The 19,543-nt window shown below is 39.9% G+C and overlaps 1 protein-coding gene across 1 annotated transcript in view; it reads right to left on the bottom strand.

The window, feature by feature from the left end:
• Nucleotides 1-19,543, bottom strand: part of tle3b (TLE family member 3, transcriptional corepressor b) — an 89,235-nt gene that overhangs the window by 63,989 nt on the left and 5,703 nt on the right. The window contains 3 exon segments of the mRNA XM_055154276.1: nt 6,652-6,696; nt 15,278-15,341; nt 16,968-17,068. Of these exon segments, the coding sequence (XP_055010251.1) occupies nt 6,652-6,696; nt 15,278-15,341; nt 16,968-17,068 (210 nt within the window).

The following is a 19,543-nucleotide window of genomic DNA, read 5'->3' as shown; positions in this document are numbered from 1 at the left end:
ATTCAGTGTTTTCTGTCTTTTGGCCGATGATGCTGTGATTGAAGAGAGCAACCATGTAGTTACTGGGAAAGGTTTATCCCACTGTGGCATAGTCTGTCTAGCTGAAACTATTTAACAACTAACACCAAGACTGAAATCAATGTTTTTTTTTGTTTGGTTTTATTGGTATTATAAAAGAATGAGAACTTTGCACATCAATTACTAGAGATGGGTGCGTCGGAGGAGAGGCAAGGCAAAAACGAAGGCCTAGTGCCGAAACGTTGCACAGTTTGTCCTAATAAATCTTACAGTTTGCAAGTAAGACGGTGTGCAGGATTTTTCTCTATGTTTTTTGGTATTATAAAATCTATTCAAGTCAGGAATACCAGCCCGAGCGTCTCCTTGGCTTGAAACTCCCAGCGCCAGTGTCCCATTCTCTCGGCCAGAATGTCCACCTCCTCCCTCTATCTGCCCGCTTCTCTTGGGCGGCACACAGGTAACTGCTGTGCCCGGGAGAGGGGGACGTTCTTCCTGCGTCACTGTGATGTATTGACTTAGAAAATCAGCATTATATCATAATAAAATGAAACGTGAACACACCAGACCAAATGTCAGGCCTCGTTTATTAGGGTGGGTATCATTAAGAAGACGCTGATACGATACATATCTCGATACACAGGCCACGATACAATACACTTTTCGATACAGTGAGCGTTTGATTCGATACAGTTCGATACAATATATAGTGTAAAAAAGCCTAAATGATGGCTCTTATACTAAAAGTTCCACTGCGTCCACTAAGTTTGTGAAAAGTAAATTTGAAAAACACCCATTTTACTCAAAACAGTGCAAATGTACTGTACAACTGTAGCTCTTACACTGATTAATTTAGTAAAAATATACCTAAAAATACTTTGATAATATAACGATTCAGCAGCCCATGATATCGATTCTGTATCAGCACATTAAACAATACGATATATCGATATTTTTATATTTTTGTACACCCCTATCGTTTATGTCATTTTACTGATCTTTCCAAAGAGGCAGAGGTTTGTTTTTTTTCCTGACCTATAGCATCTGTAACAGTTAATTTCTTCCCATGAACATGACTTGTTAGAAGCGTAACACAAGAAAACTTAGAAAGCTACAGAATTTGTTCAAAAATCATTCAGAACCACTTTTGGGAAAGTCTTAACTCTGTATTTCATTGAAATATGTGAGATCAAATCCTGAGATAATTGTGACTCAGGTCAGCGTACGCCCACCAGTGACCTGTGAGGAATTTTCTGAGACAAGTGATGGCACTGCCCAACCTGCAATCACAACCTGGGGGACTTTCCAGCCGATTTCCTTCTGGGATTGTACATAAGGTTTTGCTTTTAAATTCCATAAACGTGACCTAACTGTGCCATCAGATATGAGGCAGACATGTTTGTATCCAGTGATGAAGAGTAACAGATTACATGAACTGGAGTTAAGTAATCAGAGTACAAATTATGAGTAACTGCATTCAGTTACAGTTACTGTTTCAGTGAGTGGTAATTGGATTACAGTTACTTTGTTGAAATGAATGGATTGTTTTCACATTATTTTTATTTATTTTTTATTTATTTATTGGTAATTCCACTCATTGCTGAACCAGGTCTAAACCAGGACTAAACCAGAACTAAAACCAGGTCTAAACTAGATCTAAACCAGGACTAAAACCAGGTCTAAACTGGATCTAAAACAGGACTAAACCAGGATTTAACAGGACTAAACCATGCTGCGCGGACGTGTCTCCATCTCTTCTATCAATAATATTTTTAATACAGTTAAGTACCTTCGTCTTTGCTTCTCTACAGCAAATCAAGTAATCCAAAGTATTCAGATTACATTTCTCACTTTAAGTAATTTAATGGATTCCGTTACAAACTACATTTTGGTTTATGTAATCTGTAATCTAGGGGAATACATTTCAAAAGTCACCCTCCCAACACTGTTTGTATCCAATATTGTTTCTACAGACACAGATTTACTTGGCATGATTCTAAACTCAATGTGGCAGTAGAATCATGGGCACACTCCCTGTCCTCAAAGGCAGGATCCACGTTTATTGTAACATATGTTCAGAAGAGCACATTGTTGATCAGGTCCACGTCAATACGACATACTACATTTCAGCGCGGGCCCATTAACCTTGTGCATGTCCGGGGTCACCAAGTCTCCTCCCCCTCCGCCACCGGCCCCGCCCACTCCCACACATCACCTCCGCTGCAGCGCTCCACACGACACGGGGCCATCGCTCACAGGGAGAGCGAGGCCGAGCGGAGGGCAAGGCGCAATCGAGACCCCGAGAGTGCAAAGACAACACGGGGACCATTCGGAGCGGCCATTTTAGGCTAAAACAATACGTGTGGAGTGGTCCTGGCGGGGCGGGGAGGGGAGAGACAGAGAGAGAGGGAGGGAAGGAGGGAGGGGGGGTTCTCTAATGAAGACATGAGGGACAAGCCCGAACATGTCCACTGCAGCGGGGACAGGGGACGCGTGTCTTGTGTGGAGCTTGGAGACATGTGCTGCGTTGTGTTTATATTCAGAGGCATGTTGTGCACGGATGCTCCACCAACTGTCAGGATGAAGAACACGGAAGAGATGGAGGAGGAGCGGGGTGGGTCTGTTATTTAAAAAGTCAGTGTATGGAATTGTACAGGTCATCATCACACAACAAACTGTACATCACATGGAAAACCCAGACTAATATCCCGCTCTCTTTGTATTTTTTATAGAGTGAAACAAGTCTGGTCCCCACTCCCTCCTCCTCGAGTCAGAACTAAACAACATGAACTTCTACTACTACATACTTCTACTACCACTACCACTACCACTACCACAGACTGCTATTAAAGCCCACTACTACAACCTACTATCACTACAGACCACTACTACTACAGTCCACTACTACTACAGTCCACTACTACTACAGTCCACTACTATTACAGTCCACTACTACTACAGTCCACTACTACTACAGTCCACTACTATTACAGACTACTATTGCAGCCTACTACTACTACTGCTGCTACAGACTAGTACTACTACTACTACAGACTGCTATTGCCTGTTACTACTACAGTCCACTACTACTACTACAGATGACTACTACTACTACTAGCGATGACGACTACTACTACTACTACAGACTACTACAGACTACTATTACAGACTACTACTACTACAGTCCACTACCATTACAGAGTACTTTTGCAGCCTACTACTACTACAGCCTACTACAGACTACTACTACAGACTACTACATATATCTGTATCATCCAGTCAGATTTCAGTTACTGGTCACCATCATTTACACACAAAATTAAACTTCATCTTATTCAGTTCTTTTTTCAGACCAAAAGTTTGTTTTCATCCCTGACAGTTTGGACTGCTCCCTTCCTCAGGACAGTATCCCAGTGTGTGAGAGGAAAAAAGCCCCTCGTCCTGGTTTATAACGCTGTTGGCACGTTTCCGTATTTCGCTTCTTTAATCTAGTGACGATGTTTGTTGTTTGTTGAGAAGCAATCGAAATATGGAAACATGCCCAAGGGACGATAAACCAGGACGAGGGGCTTTTTTACCCTCACACACCTGGGATACTGTCCTGAGGAAGTGGGACTGCAGGTGGTGCTGTCGTCCTACCTCCCTCATAGTTCAACAGCGCCAAAACCTGTTTAAATTATCTGAGTGACAAGACACAGAAACATCACGAGACTCTGAGGAAGAACAGGGAGCAGAACAAACTGTCAGGGATGAAAACAAACTCTTGGTCTGAAAAAAGAACCAAATAAGATAAGTTATGGGAAGAGCAAATGAACCTCACTGGACTAAAATTAAACTTCTCTCACCTCAGATGACACAGTTTAGTGCTTCGCTCAGTGATTCTGCAGAAATTCACCATGTTTTTCAGTAACCTGTGATATACTTTTTACTTCCTCGTAAGCAGCCGCATGTGTTTGATATGTCCCTGATTGGCTAATCCACGTGTCAATCAACGTCTGAACTGACCAGACTCACATCCTGGGGTGTAAGTCTGGATCCCAGACAAGCACATCATAATATTGTCAAATTGGTAAAGTTTTTATTGATAGAGAGCAAATATATTTATACTTTACCTGAGAAGAGAAATACTCAGTTACATTTAGCGGACTATCTACTTTTTTAAATACAAGCATATTTTAAAACGTTGTGCTTCCTCTACCACTATGAGTAAGTCTAAAGTGACAAAGGTTTTAAGTGACAATATGAAATGATTTGAACATGTGTGCTTTTTGCAGTGCCCCACTTGAAAATCCCAGACTTAGTGCAGTATTTAAGGTTTTGTCAGACCAATTACAAGCTGATTATCAGATGATATGACGTCCAGACACTTTGACCGTTACTTTGTACTTCTACTTGAGTAATACTAGTTTGAACTGTACTCTCAGTTGAGTACACTACCAAAATGTTGTGGTAATCAGTTGAGATGACAACACTGCCTGTGATGCTAATAATATAGTCTATGAATTTGTTAATTAGCTGTGGTCAGGCGGTCCTTCAGTCAGCGACAGACTGAACATTTGATTTAAACGCACAGCTGACCACACGTTTAAAAGAGGAAAGGAAATGAAACCATATTGATACGTCACTGCATTGCTTACACATGAACCGTTTGATGACAGTTGTCATGGCGACCTGGGGATTATCTCAACCCTGTTTTTTAGACTTTGAGTGTAAGACAACGATAGGTGAGCGTCTGTGAGTCTGTGTGCTGGTGCCTGCATGATCCTGAACACACACATTTATCTGAACATCCAAAATGACTAACGCTGCCCTAACACAGTCTAGCAGCTAAAAGCTTCTAACTCCAATTCACTGTTAATGATCCTGTTTCCAATAGCGATAAAGCAAACGAGAGCTGTGACCACGCAGGTCGAGCACCAGTGCAAAAGTCTGCAGAGAGTTTATTTACACCACAACAACAGCAGCAGCAGCAGACCACAGGAAACGACCACCACAAACAACACATCCTCTGTTTAACTGTCTGCGAAAGAATACTACTAATACTACTACTACTACTGCTACTGCTACTGCTACTGCTACTGCTACTACTACTACGACTACAGAATACTACTACTAGTGCCTACTACAGACTACTACCACCTACTACTACTACTACTACTACCACTACCGCTATTAAAGCCCAATACTACAACCTACTAGTACTACAGACCACTACAACTACAGCCTACTACTATTACAGACAACTACTGCATCCTACTACTACTACTGCTGCTGCTACAGACTCCTGCTGCTACATACTACTACTACTACTACTACTACTACTACTACTACTACTACTACTACTACTACTACTACTACTACTACTACTACTACTACTACTACTACTACTACTACTACTACTCCTTCTATTACAGACTGCTACTTCTACAGACTACTATTGCAGCCTACTAGGACTACTGCTACAGACTCCTACTGCTACATACTACTACTACAGACTACTACAACAGTCTACTACAAACTACTACAGACTACTACTACAGACTACTGCAATGTGCAGGTGTGTGTATGTGTGCGTGTGCGTGTGAGTGTATGCGTGTGTGTGTGTGTGTGTGTGTGTGTGTATGTATGCGTGTGTGTGCGTGTGAGTGTATGCGTGTGTGTGTGTGTGTGTGTGTGTGTGTATGTATGCGTGTGTGTGATCGGTGCTGAAACACAGGTTTGTTTCCATTCTTCCTCATGCAGATGAAGTGTCTTGACGCCATATGGTCCGAGGGCAGAAAACTTGAGTAAATGTGTTTTTTATTGCACTAAAAACCTTGAAGAACATGCGGCCGTACTGTACGTGAGCACGTCTTTCCACAGACCACACTCCTCATTTGTCCCTTGTCTCCATGGAGATCACAACACTTCAGTGAATGGAGAAGGGTCAAAGTGTGCTTGAACTTTCTGTCTCTGGGTACGTAGCAGGCGTGCCATTGGAAATGTTACACAGTGCAGCTTTAGGTGTTGTGTATTTCAGTCAGGATTATGGATTTATGGGGCTGATGCTGATGTAATGGACATACAAGGTGCAGAAAACTGATATACTGCATTTATATTTAGTGATATAATAATACATTTTAAGAGGAAGCTGGTGGTAAAATGGGTCAGGCTCTTTTCTTTTTTAATTTGGGTTTATTTAAGCTACATTTTCTGTTCTTCTGCCTCTCACTTTGACTGTTAAAAGTAAAGATGACAGGTTAAATGATCTTTTTAACAGACAAGTCCTAGTGTAGTATTGAAGTAACCGGTGTGTTCATGTGTACATGTACGTGCTTTGACAGTACTATGTAGTAACATGTTTACTCAGAGCTCCCTCTCACATCCCACTTCTAACGAGAGTTTAGTGGCTCTGCTCTGAGCTCCTGAGAGCCACAACACATCCTCTGTCTAGTACTGCTACTACTGCAGCCTACTAGTCAGTTTAATGAACTCATGAGCTCTTGTAGTGTCAGAGAATAAGTCCAGCTCAAATGTGAGACACTTACTTCCTACTGTGCCAGTATAAATGTGTGTGTGCGCAAATGTGCGTGTGTGCATGTGTGTGTGTGTGTGTGACGTGTGTGTGCTGTAGAAGTGTGAGTGACAGGGACATACCTGTTTGTGCATCTCGATGTTGAGGCCGTAGGACATCTCGTAGTACTGAAACACAACAACACAACATTAGACACATGTGAGGGCGACACAAACACACACAGCTCGTGTTATTGTTCAGGGTCACGGGAACAGGCTGAATTACACATGATCATATTATTTTGCCTTTTGAATGGCTGCAGTTTGCTATCCCAAAAACTGTCATTAGTTAAGTCATTAATTTTGTCTGCAAACAAAAAAATATCCTCTTTTTATCATGGTTAAAACTAAAGCTGCAAACCCTGTAATTTCTACAAACATCAGAATGAGAAAAGGCTGTAATGTCATCAGCAGTGCACAACATCACACACCACGACTGTGCCTCAGAGATATTAAGTAACATAAAACACTGATCAAATAAAAAGCAGGCATACACCGAGGGGCCGGAGCCTTTTCAAGTTTATTTAAAAGGGCAATACTGTGCTATTTTCAGATCTATATTATAATGTTTCCTCATCACAAACAGACCTGGAATTCTGTTTTGTTTCATACACACATGTTTAACACAAACTCTGCACATTTAGGTTTTTCTTTTCTCAAACTGAAATTTCCAATCTCTACTGAACTAAAAGTAAAAGGAGCTGTCCACTTGTAAACTACCACTACATGACATCACAAGGTGGAGCAGAGCATTTTAAGCTTTGGAGATGTAGACAGACTCATAATAATAAAAAGTTATGAAAGGGTCATTCCACACCATTTAAACAAATGGCCCACGCACTTCCATCTCAAAACATTTTGAAAAAATTACCAAATAGTTTGTTACTATCATGTACCAACCCTGTGAAGTTTTAGTGATTTTCGATCATCAACAAAAAGTACGTCATTTTTTCACTGTTTTCACTGTTTCACTGTTGGTCACTGTATACTTGTCTCATTGTGTCAAATGCAAATGTTCAAGATACAATAAAAAATTGAAGGAGCTTCATAAAATACATATGTTTGGTGCCATATGAAAGGTCTTTTTCTGGTCTTTCAGGAAAAAAATATTTTTTTTTATCACTATCCACATGCCAGAAATTACATGTGAAAATCGGACCATGTTACATTTTATTGTTTTTAACAGGACCCTCACACATAACCTATTTCAAATTTTCAGCATTTAGTGATTTCTTTTAACAGTCCTAGTACATATTTTGATTCTCAAAAAAAATGTAAGGGTCTCCTACATCTACAAGTAGGTTTAAAAAGAGGCAAAAAATGTTAGGCCACAGAAATGAATGAGTTTTTTTTTTTTTTTTTAAAGTTCATATAAAATGACAATGAGTTGAGATACCAAACTTTCGATAAATGTTATTTGAACACAGAGTAGAGAACTACAAGCCTACAAAATGTCAGCCCTCTATGTGTGATACTTACGGAGACATCAACCTGTGAAAATGGCCGAGAAAAAATGACGTGCATTTTGGGAACGAAAATTGACACATACTCTAAAATCACAAAAAATTCACAGGGTTGGTACATGATAGTAAGGGACCAGCTGGTATTTTTTTTTCAAAATTTTTAAAAAGACATGATGCGTGAGTTTTTCTGGAAATTTGATGACATGGCGTGAAATGATGTTACGTATATTTTTTTGAGGAGGCAACAACATAGTAACGTGGCTTAAATTTCACATTAATCCATTTTGCATAATATGACACCTTTAAACTGTCAAAAAACTAAGTCAGAAATAGAAAAATGTGAAAACCTGTCACATGCACTTTAATGAATCAATCAAAAAACAGAACTCGGAGCACACTAATAATGAGACAGAACCATTCCATTCCATAATTTACTTCACAGCGTCGTTCAGGTTCAAGTGCGCTCAAACGCTCGCTAATAAACGGCTCTTTTATGAAAGCGGGTCATTAAAAGAGCTGAAATCTGCACACATGAGATATTTTTGTCTACAGAAATGTCAGATTAACTCAAGTGCTCTTCAGTATACATAAAGGTTAGATGCGGATACCTGCCAGCATAGTCTACGTAGTTTTATTACTGCATTTTCAGAATTCTGCGTGTCATTTAGGCTCGTCAAAAGAATCGAAAATCAGATACTAAAACTAATATCAAAACTAGATCCTCATTTGAGCAGGCATCGACACTAAAAATATAAAACAACATGGGAAAAGAAAAGAAAGTGCTATGATTTAATGCTGAAAATCACATTCTTTTGTCCAAATGTTGTGTTTTTTTACAGTTGAAATTAGGTTTGAAAGTGTAGCACGGTGGCAGCTCTGGTCACGTGAGCAGCCAGCGTCTCTACGGAATGATTTCACATGTTTAGACAATACATTCCAGACTCCATTTCAAAGAAGGGCTCTGCATTTTTTCACTCATAGTCGACATATTACAAGCGTTCATGAGCGTGAACGTTTGAGAGACGACTGAAATCTGAAGTGATAAACGAGTACAAGAATCCCATGCATTTGAGAGCAGGTTTGTGGAGGGCTCAAGAACACGCGAGCACGTTTGACTCTACAAGAACACAGTTACAGGTTGCATCCACCGAATAATCATGGACTAGTAACGTGAGTGGTGGGTGCTAATCTATGCATAGTTAAATCAAGGCCATTTAATTAACTGTTTTTTTTTGTTTGTTTTTGTTTTTTTCTTCTGACTTGAGCGCCTGAGAGAGTGACAGAAGGTCACAGTAGCTCCATACTAGATTCTAGATTTTATTTGTACTTGCCATGGATCTATTAAAATAACTGAAAAGGATATTGTTGCTTATAGCTGCCTCGATTTGATGTAGTGACACTCACTGGAACTACAGCGGAAAAAATCCCATAGGCTGAGACAAGATTTTTCTCAAAGAGCACAATGTAATCACAAACTGCTCATGTTCGGCTCACAGGGCACCAACAACTTTCAAAAATGTCAGATTTTGTGGTGATTTTTACCTATTTTAGATCATAAACGGTTTCTCAGCTCAAAACCCTTCAGTTGTCTTAAAAAAATGCTTTATAATCATTCTCTCCGGCTCCACTCTAGCTCCTCTCGCTCTGATAGGTCAAAGTGATCATGTGATACACGAGCTCAGTGCGTGTCCGTGGGAGAAAAGAGCACTACTGCACATGCTCAGTCGGCCCACAGCCACCGGAAGAACCTCACCGGGCTAAAGGCGAATCAAGAATCATGCGCCATTGAGCTCAACCTATTGACTTAATTGGGTGGCCATTTTGAAACCCCGGGCCTTGGTACTTGCACATATTTATTTGTATATTTATGCCTTATTGACACCAGTCTCTTGGTCTTGTGTTACTTATTTTGAATATTACCCTTTATATATTTTTTCTCTTTGTTATTAGATTATATTGTGATGTGTGACTCCTGTGTCTAAATCATTTCCCTTGTGGGTCAATAAAGTTTGTCTAAGTCTAGTCAAAGTCTAAGATCCTATACGCACTTTCACAGTGTTATCTGCTGCGGCCGATAACCAATATTTGCTGATACAGATAAAGAATTTTTTCAAATCTATAGCATGGCCCTCAAATATTCAGTTGTAAAGTTCACAAAAGTACTTTTCACCTGTGTAATAAATGTAAAATACACAGCCGCCTCTGTAGCTGCAGCTCTCTTCTGTTTACAGTACAAGACACGTCTCAGGAATATCAAACACATTTTTATATTGGACCAATACCGATATGATACGATATCACTTACAGCACTGATATGTTCAGCGTGGTTTATTTATTTATGCAGCCTCCTAGGACCTGGCGTCCACATATGTGCACATACTGTATATGTCCCACACTTTTTGTGATGTGCAGGCACTTCATCGTTTTTCTAAATCTTTATTCAAATTGTGACTTTGAGTTCCATCAAAAGTATTAAAATATAAAATGAATCTCTTAAATTTTTTCTCAAACTACATCATAAAGAAATATAATAGTTTGTTTTTGCACTCATCAGGTCCCAATCAGCCTAAATAGAGAGAAAGAGAAATCAGTAAAACCATGCAAGAGTTCAGGTCCTCGGAGGTTAAAGAGACAGAGGACAGTGTACTGAAATATAATATATACTACATGAAGTATTCTAGGGCTGTGGTCCTTTAGTAGATTTATCAGTCTTAGCTGACTATAATCTGTATTAGTTGACAAATCATTTTATTTCAATGATCAGGATTTGTATGGGACAAAAGCAGAAAGAAGTGAGTGAGCTGAAAATCTGGTATTATATGTTAAAAGGCAAATGATACTACTACTACTACTACTACTACTACTACTACTACTACTACTACTACTACTACTACTACTACTGCTACTACTGCTACTACTGCTACTACTACTACTACTACTACTACTACTACTACTACTACTACTACTACTACTACTACTACTGCTACTACTGCTACTACTACTACTACTACTGCTACTACTACTACTGCTACTACTACTACTACTGCTACTACTACTACTACTACTACTACTACTACTACTACTACTACTACTACTACTACTACTACTACTACTACTACTACTACTACTACTACTACTACTACTACTACTACTACTACTACTACTACTACTACTACTACTACTACTACTACTACTACTACTACTACTACTACTACTACTACTACTACTACTACTACTACTACTACTACTACTACTACTACTACTACTACTACTACTACTACTACTACTACTACTACTACTACTACTACTACTACTACTACTACTACTACTACTACTACTACTACTACTACTACTACTACTACTACTACTACTACTACTACTACTACTACTACTACTACTACTACTACTACTACAACTACTACCACCTACTACTACTACACTACTACTACTACTACTACTACTACCTACTACTACTACTACTTCTTCTACCTACTATTACTTACTACTACTACCTACTACTACTTACTATTACTTACTACTACTACTACCACCTACTACTACTACTACTACCTACCACCACTACTACTACCTACTACTACCACTAGTACTACTACTACTACTACTTCACAGGTGTAGTCGTGAGTGTCTTGTCAGGTTGTTGTGTACAGTTTTGTGTGTTTGTATATTTATGGAGAATAGTCGTGTGGGAGCCTGGGTGATGTCGGCTTATGGGCGGATCTCAGACAGAATCTTGAATAAAGTCTGGGAGAGATCACTTGATGACTCAAACATGCATGCTGACATAAAACCTCTTCAGACATGTTTTGAAGGAATGTTACAATAAAATAGAAAGCTCAACCGATTTTGCATAACACCTCGTCTTTAAAGAATTCTAAAAGCATCTATAAACAGAAGCGGGCAGAACGATGTTACTACACTGGCACTTTGTGGAGTTTCTATTTGAACAAAACAATAAAGAGGAAGTGGCACCGGTCTAAACATGACCCATCACACACCACGGGCGAGATAGGCTTAGTTTGTTTACTAGAAGTTGCCCGGTTACAGAGTTATTGGAAAATGTGTACAGATTGATTGTGATTGGAGAGAGATGTTACATAACGTGATTGTGAAACACGTATGGCACCTTCAGCAGTGTGAAGGGAAGTGGTTTCTGGTCAGAGCACGTCTCACACACATAACCCTGTACTGCACTGTTAGCTCCTGTAATGTCCGTACGACTGGAGGTGGGGGACGCGTTTACTTTTCATACAACTTAACTGACAGCATACTTTTACTCCTACTTAAACACTTGAGTAAAAAGTAAAAGTCTACACGTGACAAAAGCTTTAGGTTTCTTATGTGACAATTTGAAATGATTTGAACATGTGGGTTTCTTGCAGTGGCGATGATGGTTTTGTCAAAAATTGCATTAACTGCAAATTGTAAATCAGATTTTATGTCCAGAAGTTACTCCAACTATTACTTTTTTACTTCAGCGCTACTGTGTACTTCTACTTGTGTAATAATATTTTAAAGTTAAAGTATTACTTTTTTTTCTTTTTGCTATTCCACCCTTCTCCTTCTCTCTTCTTCTTTTGTCATACTATTAAACTTTTCCATTTCACTGATCTTGTGTGTCCTCACAACTTGAAATAAAAATGTGATGCAACTTCAAATATTCAAAAAGTTCTCGATTTAGTGCTCATTAAGTCTGGATTCAGTTTGGATTTTGACTAAATCTGACAAACAATAACTTAAGGTTTCATTTAATTAAAAGAATTAACCAGCAGTTTCACAGTCAACAGTGAGTAAATATTGTGCATTTATAGTTCAGTCCTATATGAGTCTAGAACGAGATTTCTAGACCTGCTCCAAAGTTCTGGTCTAGACTCTACAGTCCCAGTCCAGAGTCCCGAGTACTGGTCTAGAGTCTATAGTCCCGGTCTACAGTCCCAGTTTAGAATCCCAGTCTAGAGTCTACAGTTCCAGTCTACAGTCCTGGTCTACAGTCCCGGTCTAGAGTCCAAGTCAAGAGGCCTGGTCTAGAGTCTAAACTAGACTCTACAGTTCCAATCTACAGTCCCAGTCTACAGTCTCGGTCTAGAATTCTGGTCTAGAGTCCCAGTCTAGAGTCTAGACTGAACTAAACTCTAAACTAGACTCTACAGTCCCAGTTTACAGTACCGTTCTACAGTTCCAGTCTAGATTCTAGAGTCCTGGTCCAGAGTTCTGGTCCACAGTCCAGATCTACAGTCTCAGTCTACAGTCTACAGTTCCAGTCTAGTGGCCCGGTCTAGTGGCCTGGTCTACAGTCCCGGTCTAGACTCTACAGTCCCGGTCTAGACTCTACAGTCCCGGTCTAGACTCTACAGTCCCGGTCTAGACTCTACAGTCCCGGTCTAGACTCTACAGTCCCGGTCTAGACTCTACAGTCCCGGTCTATATCCCGGTCTACAGTCCAGTCTAGCCCAGTCCAGCTCCAGTCCTGGTTTCTCTTGTTAGTACTTGGAAGCTAAACACAGTGAGGTAGTACTTGTGAACAGTTTGAGAAATACTGAGTAACAGGGTTTAGCTGCTGAGTCATAAACAAAACATTTGACATGGACTATTTAAGGCCAAGTACTTTGAAGTCAAATACACACGGCCAGTACAGACAAAACATGAGCAGTGACAGGACGGGAAACCTACAACTCACTGGCTTCTTTGCATTCCTGCTCCATCTGTTAATGCTGAACTACTCACTATCGACATACCTGAGCCCCTCTGACACACCAGGGACACCAGATTAGACTTTTTTAACGGCTCCACATTACGCCATTTTCTGATCTGTGTTATAACACCGTTTCCTCTTCACAAACAGACCTGGAGTTCTGTTTTGTTTCACCACAAACCCTGCAGATTTAGGCTGAATTCTTCTTTCAGTCTGAAAAACACCTTGTGATGTCATGTGGTGATACAGGAAGTGCTCCACTGTGTTCTCCAGACATCGTCACTAGAATCATTTAGATCATTTCACACCTACTGAACTAAAATAAATGAAGCTCTTAATCTGAAAACTACAGCTTCATGACATCACAAGGTGGAACACAGCATTTTGAGATTGGAGATGTAGACAGACTGATAATAAAGTGTTACTCAAACGTGTGAATGAAGCAAAACACCACTCCAGGTCTTGTGTAATTTGAGGAGGGAAGAGCTTCTAAAATGGCTTCAAGAGCACACGAATCCATTTTGCGTTATCAGGGACCTTTAAAATCTGAACTAAACATTTTTGACACATTTTCAAATTTAAGATGCACTTTTCTCAGGTGAGTTGGTATAACATTGCATAGAATGTTCCACGGCATGGCATTAAATACGACATCATTTCGCAGGACAATAATTTAAGCATTTTTTGTTGAAATAAGAGTTCAACACTTAAATGGTTCTGTTTCATTGAGCTTTTAAAATGTTGAATTTTAAATTTTCTTTTAAAATGATGTCAGATGATTTTTTTCTGTATATTTAACTCCGTAAACACATAATGCCAAAAGGCCAAGTTATAGGTTAGATCTGTGGAGAGGTGCTCACAGGAAGAAAGCACAGTGACTGATGGGAACTTTAGGAATTTTAGCAATGGAAATACCTCTATGATAGTTTAAAGCCATACTGTGGAACATTCCAGGCACAGAAATAGCATCTCCATGGAGACAAGCAGACATGAAAAGTTACAATGTGCACCTTTAAATTCACCATTACTCAACTAAACAAAACTACAGCTAAACTAATCTAATCTAAGAACCCCATGCTTTTCCGAACATGTTTGTAGAGTCTGAACTACAGGGTGAGCAGTTTTTACACAGAATAAAGACCCCATGGAGACACAGGGAGGGCATCTGACACACAGGGAGGGCATCTGACACACAGGGATATTTCTGAACATGTTTGTAGAGTGTAAACTACAGGAAGAGCTTTTACACAGAATAAAAGCCTGTGGAAGTTCTGATTCAATCTTCTGACTGAAAAGGCTCCCGTGTGGAGCCTGGGGGGAGGGGGCAGGGCAGTGAGGGACATGCCTGGGGGAGGGTGGGGTTGGTCTTTGGGTGCCGGGGTGGAGGTGGGAGGGGTCAGAGCACAGCCCATAATCAATAGGTGGACGTTTGACCCCTGCTCGGCGCCTGGAGTCAGTAAAAACATGGCCCACACCACCTGCGCGCAGTCTCCTCAGGCTATACAGGGGGCGCTGTCACTAAATCACTCACACTCACCATGACATAGTGACGCTGCATCTCTGTCTTCTCATTGGCCAGTTTGTCGTACTCCACCTTCAGGCTGGGGAGAGGAGAGAGTGTTATTGGAGGCACACTGAGAGCTCATGTGGCACATTTGAGGAGTAATTGTTGTTTTTGGAGCTGCAGTTAGCCACATGCTCGTCGTACGAGGGAGACTTCAGCTTTCACATGTGAAATAGTGTCTTTATCTTCATGTACACACAGTGACGAGGGTCAGCATCAGCCTGTACTCTGCATTCAAATGAGGTGCCACTAGTTTGTGACCATATTCAAATGTATTATGTCAACAACTACTGCATTAAAGTGTGTCGGTAACATTTTTGAGAGGTTTTTTTTAAACACAAAAAGTGTTTGAACCAGTTTGAACCAGTTTTGTACAGAATTTCATCTCTCTTAATTAACTCAAAGTGTAAAAATGAAACACTTCTGTGTGTTGTTTATCTAAATCAGGATAACTCTACAAAGTGTTATCTGTTCACTCTCAAAACGTTAATATAACTCTGGATTTCTGGTTAATCAGGAACTTTGGTCCAGTGTTACACTGAGAAAATGTTCAGATTGATTCTGTGAGAGTCAATTTTTGCTGTGTAGGTGAGTATGGATGGAGCCCGTCTCATGGTGGTACAATTATGATACTACCACAAAGACAAAACAATTTAAAAGATAAAAAGTACAAAAACAAAAACATTGGACGTGAGGGGGTTTTTGTTATAATTTGCTATTTTATCCAATTAGAAAAGAGAATGAGCCTCATGTGAGTCTCATTTGGTTTCAATGCTGAAATCCAGGTGGTTTAAACTTAAAAGGTCCCTCTCTGATCTGAATTCCTGAGGATCTGAGCTTCACGAGGCCTGTCTATATACTGAGAATGAGACACACTTGGACGTGTCCTCTGTCTGCAGGTTCAGGCTCTGGTGACAGGTTCTGTTGTGATTATAGTGCATTTTTCAAGACTAATGGAGCAAAGGCTCCATACGGTTCATTTAAGTATAAAGTTCATATGAGAACTCCTATTGTCAATATTGTTAAAACTACAAGAGTGTGAGATTTTAATGAGGAAGATCACTTTAAAGCTTTCTTAAATCAGAGTGAGACCAAACACTGATTACATGATTCTTTGCTTTTAGACCAGGGGTCTCCAACCTTTTTCCTCCAGTGAGCCTTGACAAAACAAAAATGCTAAAGAGCTGCTCATTTTAAGGGCTGCTAGAAATTGAGACGATAATAAGAAAGAGGGTGAGCCACTGGGTACAGTTAGGTCCCTATAAAAGAGAAACCAGTGTCCATTTATTAGTGCACAAACTTGGGCTTCTAAATGATACATGTACAATAGTAAGAGGCATTTGATTAACCACATTGTTGTTATTCAGCACAATGGGACAATTTCAAAACCCTTTGGTGAGCTACTTGGTGGTGGGTGGAGAGCTACTGGTGGCTCCTGAGTTACAGGTTAGAGACTCCTGGTTTAGACACAGTGACCAAACATTCAAATAGTTCAATAGATCACAATTCATTTCACATGTGACCAGTGTTACATATGATCTCATACAAACACTCTGTTACCCTGACTTCTGTGTGGACATGGTGTCATAACAGCAATGACCCTCTGCACATCAGTTTCCCCCGGTAGCACCCCCATCTCCCTTCACTCTCGTCACATATTTACCTGTGGTACTGGGCCTGGAGGAACTGGAACTCATCCTTAATCCGGTCACACGACTCGGCCACGGTGAACTTAAAGCCAGGCTGCCCCGGCTGGTGAGGGGCCTGCAGAAGAACAGACAGACAGCAAGAGTGAGTAAGAGTGCAAAACAGACAGGAAATATACAGAATGTTCCACATGATTAACAAAATAATAACACTAATCAAAATAAAATAGCACGTGAAAAATGACTTCTACATATAAATTCATATATATAATTGTTTTAATAATAACATTATCAAAGTAGATTTATTTGAGGCATGCACTGATACCAGCGCCTGCTCCGATCCAGGATCTGGAACTAGAGCACATATCAGCTCCTGTATATCTGTTCATGATTAAAATAATCCCATACTGTTATAAGACTATGGCCTGGCTGTTGCTGACTCTGAACAGCTCAATAACTGCTCTTGTATTGATACACTGGAAGTAACCACAAACATGAGTGTAACAGTGGCTGTAGTTACATGCACACTCAAATCTGATTAATACCAGATTTCTGGAGTTCCCGTGACACATAAACAGCAAAATCATTGTATTTCTTCTGATCTCGGTCCCTCTGAACAGTCACAGACTTTAAGGATTGTATAATAATAACATTAAAAGGTCAAAAATCTGATTTTGATGCTCATGTGACCATTGCCATGACATGACATATTCAAACAAGATCTGTGACTGTGAACGATTGGCATTTAAAGTCAATCTGTTTTAAAGGGGGCATCACATGTCAAATCTACTTTATGAGCTTTTAACCTTGTTTTAATAGATCCCATCATAACCAAAGTCCAAAAAACTGAGTTAGACATGTTAGAGTAACCCTATATTTTCCTGCTTTTGAGCCATGAGTCCTCAGAAAACTCCTGTTTCCTCTTATCCCCTATTTCCACCTTATTTTGTACATTTACCATTACTAATGTTGCTCTGATGAAACACCAGTACACGTATCACATCTGCAATTTTGAACAAAAGTCAATTGACCCATTTCTACAAAGATCAATATTGAGAATTCAAATGAGTAAAACAAAGCCATAGTTCTGGTATCAGAAGTGAAAAGGCTGGCTCTGTGCGTGTCTACTTCAAATCAGTGCATCCAAACATGACTGGATTTGGACAAACTGTGACTGGATTTGGACAGTGCCAGGTGTAAGTCTGACTGAGCTCCTCTTAAAGCCGGTGTGCTCGTGGCCTCCTGCAGGCCTGCCGTGTTCTCACAGCGCTTATCAGACACTGGCAATTGGCTTAACTCCACAAACAGGTCCAGTGACATGTCTGTATGATTACAAACACCGAGAGAACAATGACACCTGCTATTACAGATGCACAATACTCCGAGCCCGTGAGACTACGGCACAATGCATGTCACAGGTTTGAATATGGGTCAGAATAACTGCACAGTTTTAACCCACTGTGGATCCTCCTTTATTACACAAAAGTGACTTCAGGCCCTGTTAGAATGTTTTTACCACCTCAAAAATCTGGAGTTGTGTTTTATTTCATTCACACATGTTTAAGAACCACTTTCTTATTAGTCTGTCTACATCTCCTAAGCTGAAAACGCTCAGTTCCACCTTGTGATGTCATGAAGCAGTAGTACAGCTCCTTTTACTAGGGATATCCAAATCTCAAAGTGCGATATTATCACAATATGCCTCTCACGGTACGATAATTATTACAATATTTTGGAGAAGTTAACAGAATTGGACATACGCAGTTTTTCTTCAGTGTAAATCATTACTGCCCTATTCCAATGAAATAAGATTTAAACCTGCTTAATAACAGTAATTTTACTATGTAGTAAAGTAAACAAAGGATCAAGGCCTATGCAGTTCCCTCTTTTTAATACTTTAAAGTGAAAAACATTTCAATTCCATATATTGTAATGGACCACGATATTAGTGAGCGTTCTGACGATGCGATATCGTGATATTTGGGTTGTTGTTACATCCCTGCCTTGTACGTTTAGTATGTAACACATGACATCACAAAGTGGCACACAGTATTTTCTGTTTGAGAGAAGAACTCAGTTTAAATCAGCAGGGTCTGTGAGTTCAATGTGTGTGAATGAAACTAACAAACAAACAAAACTGCAGGTGTGTTTGTGAAGACATTATAACATAGATCAGGGAAAAGCCTCATCTCCACACTTTTGCTCGGTGTTAAACTGCAGAGTGGGCTGGGGTCTTTCAGATGAGGTGAAGATGTGGTATTTTAGTTGGATTATTCTGCTTTATTCATCCAAACCTGCATCACCACATCTCAGTTTAACACTACAAATACTACAACTTGTACTAAAGACACTCATTTCAACAAGTATACATACTGTAGAAAACAATACAGAAACGGGCCTTTCCAGAAGAGTTGTACAATGGTCTCGATCTATGAACTAGTGGAACCAGTTTGAGCTACAACTGATGATTATCTGAATTCTACACATGTTAAAAGAGTAGTATAAACCTAATGTACACTGAGACACTAAATAGAGGCTGAAGTCTTGAGACTGAAGGCGTCTGCACACACAGTGTCTCTGCATAAAGTGTATT

Source organism: Boleophthalmus pectinirostris, unplaced genomic scaffold (assembly GCF_026225935.1).
Source record: "Boleophthalmus pectinirostris isolate CB_2022bp ecotype Guang Dong unplaced genomic scaffold, ASM2622593v1 HiC_scaffold_19, whole genome shotgun sequence".
Classification (NCBI taxonomy): domain Eukaryota; kingdom Metazoa; phylum Chordata; class Actinopteri; order Gobiiformes; family Gobiidae; genus Boleophthalmus; species Boleophthalmus pectinirostris.
This window is presented reverse-complemented; position numbering and strand designations above follow the sequence as displayed.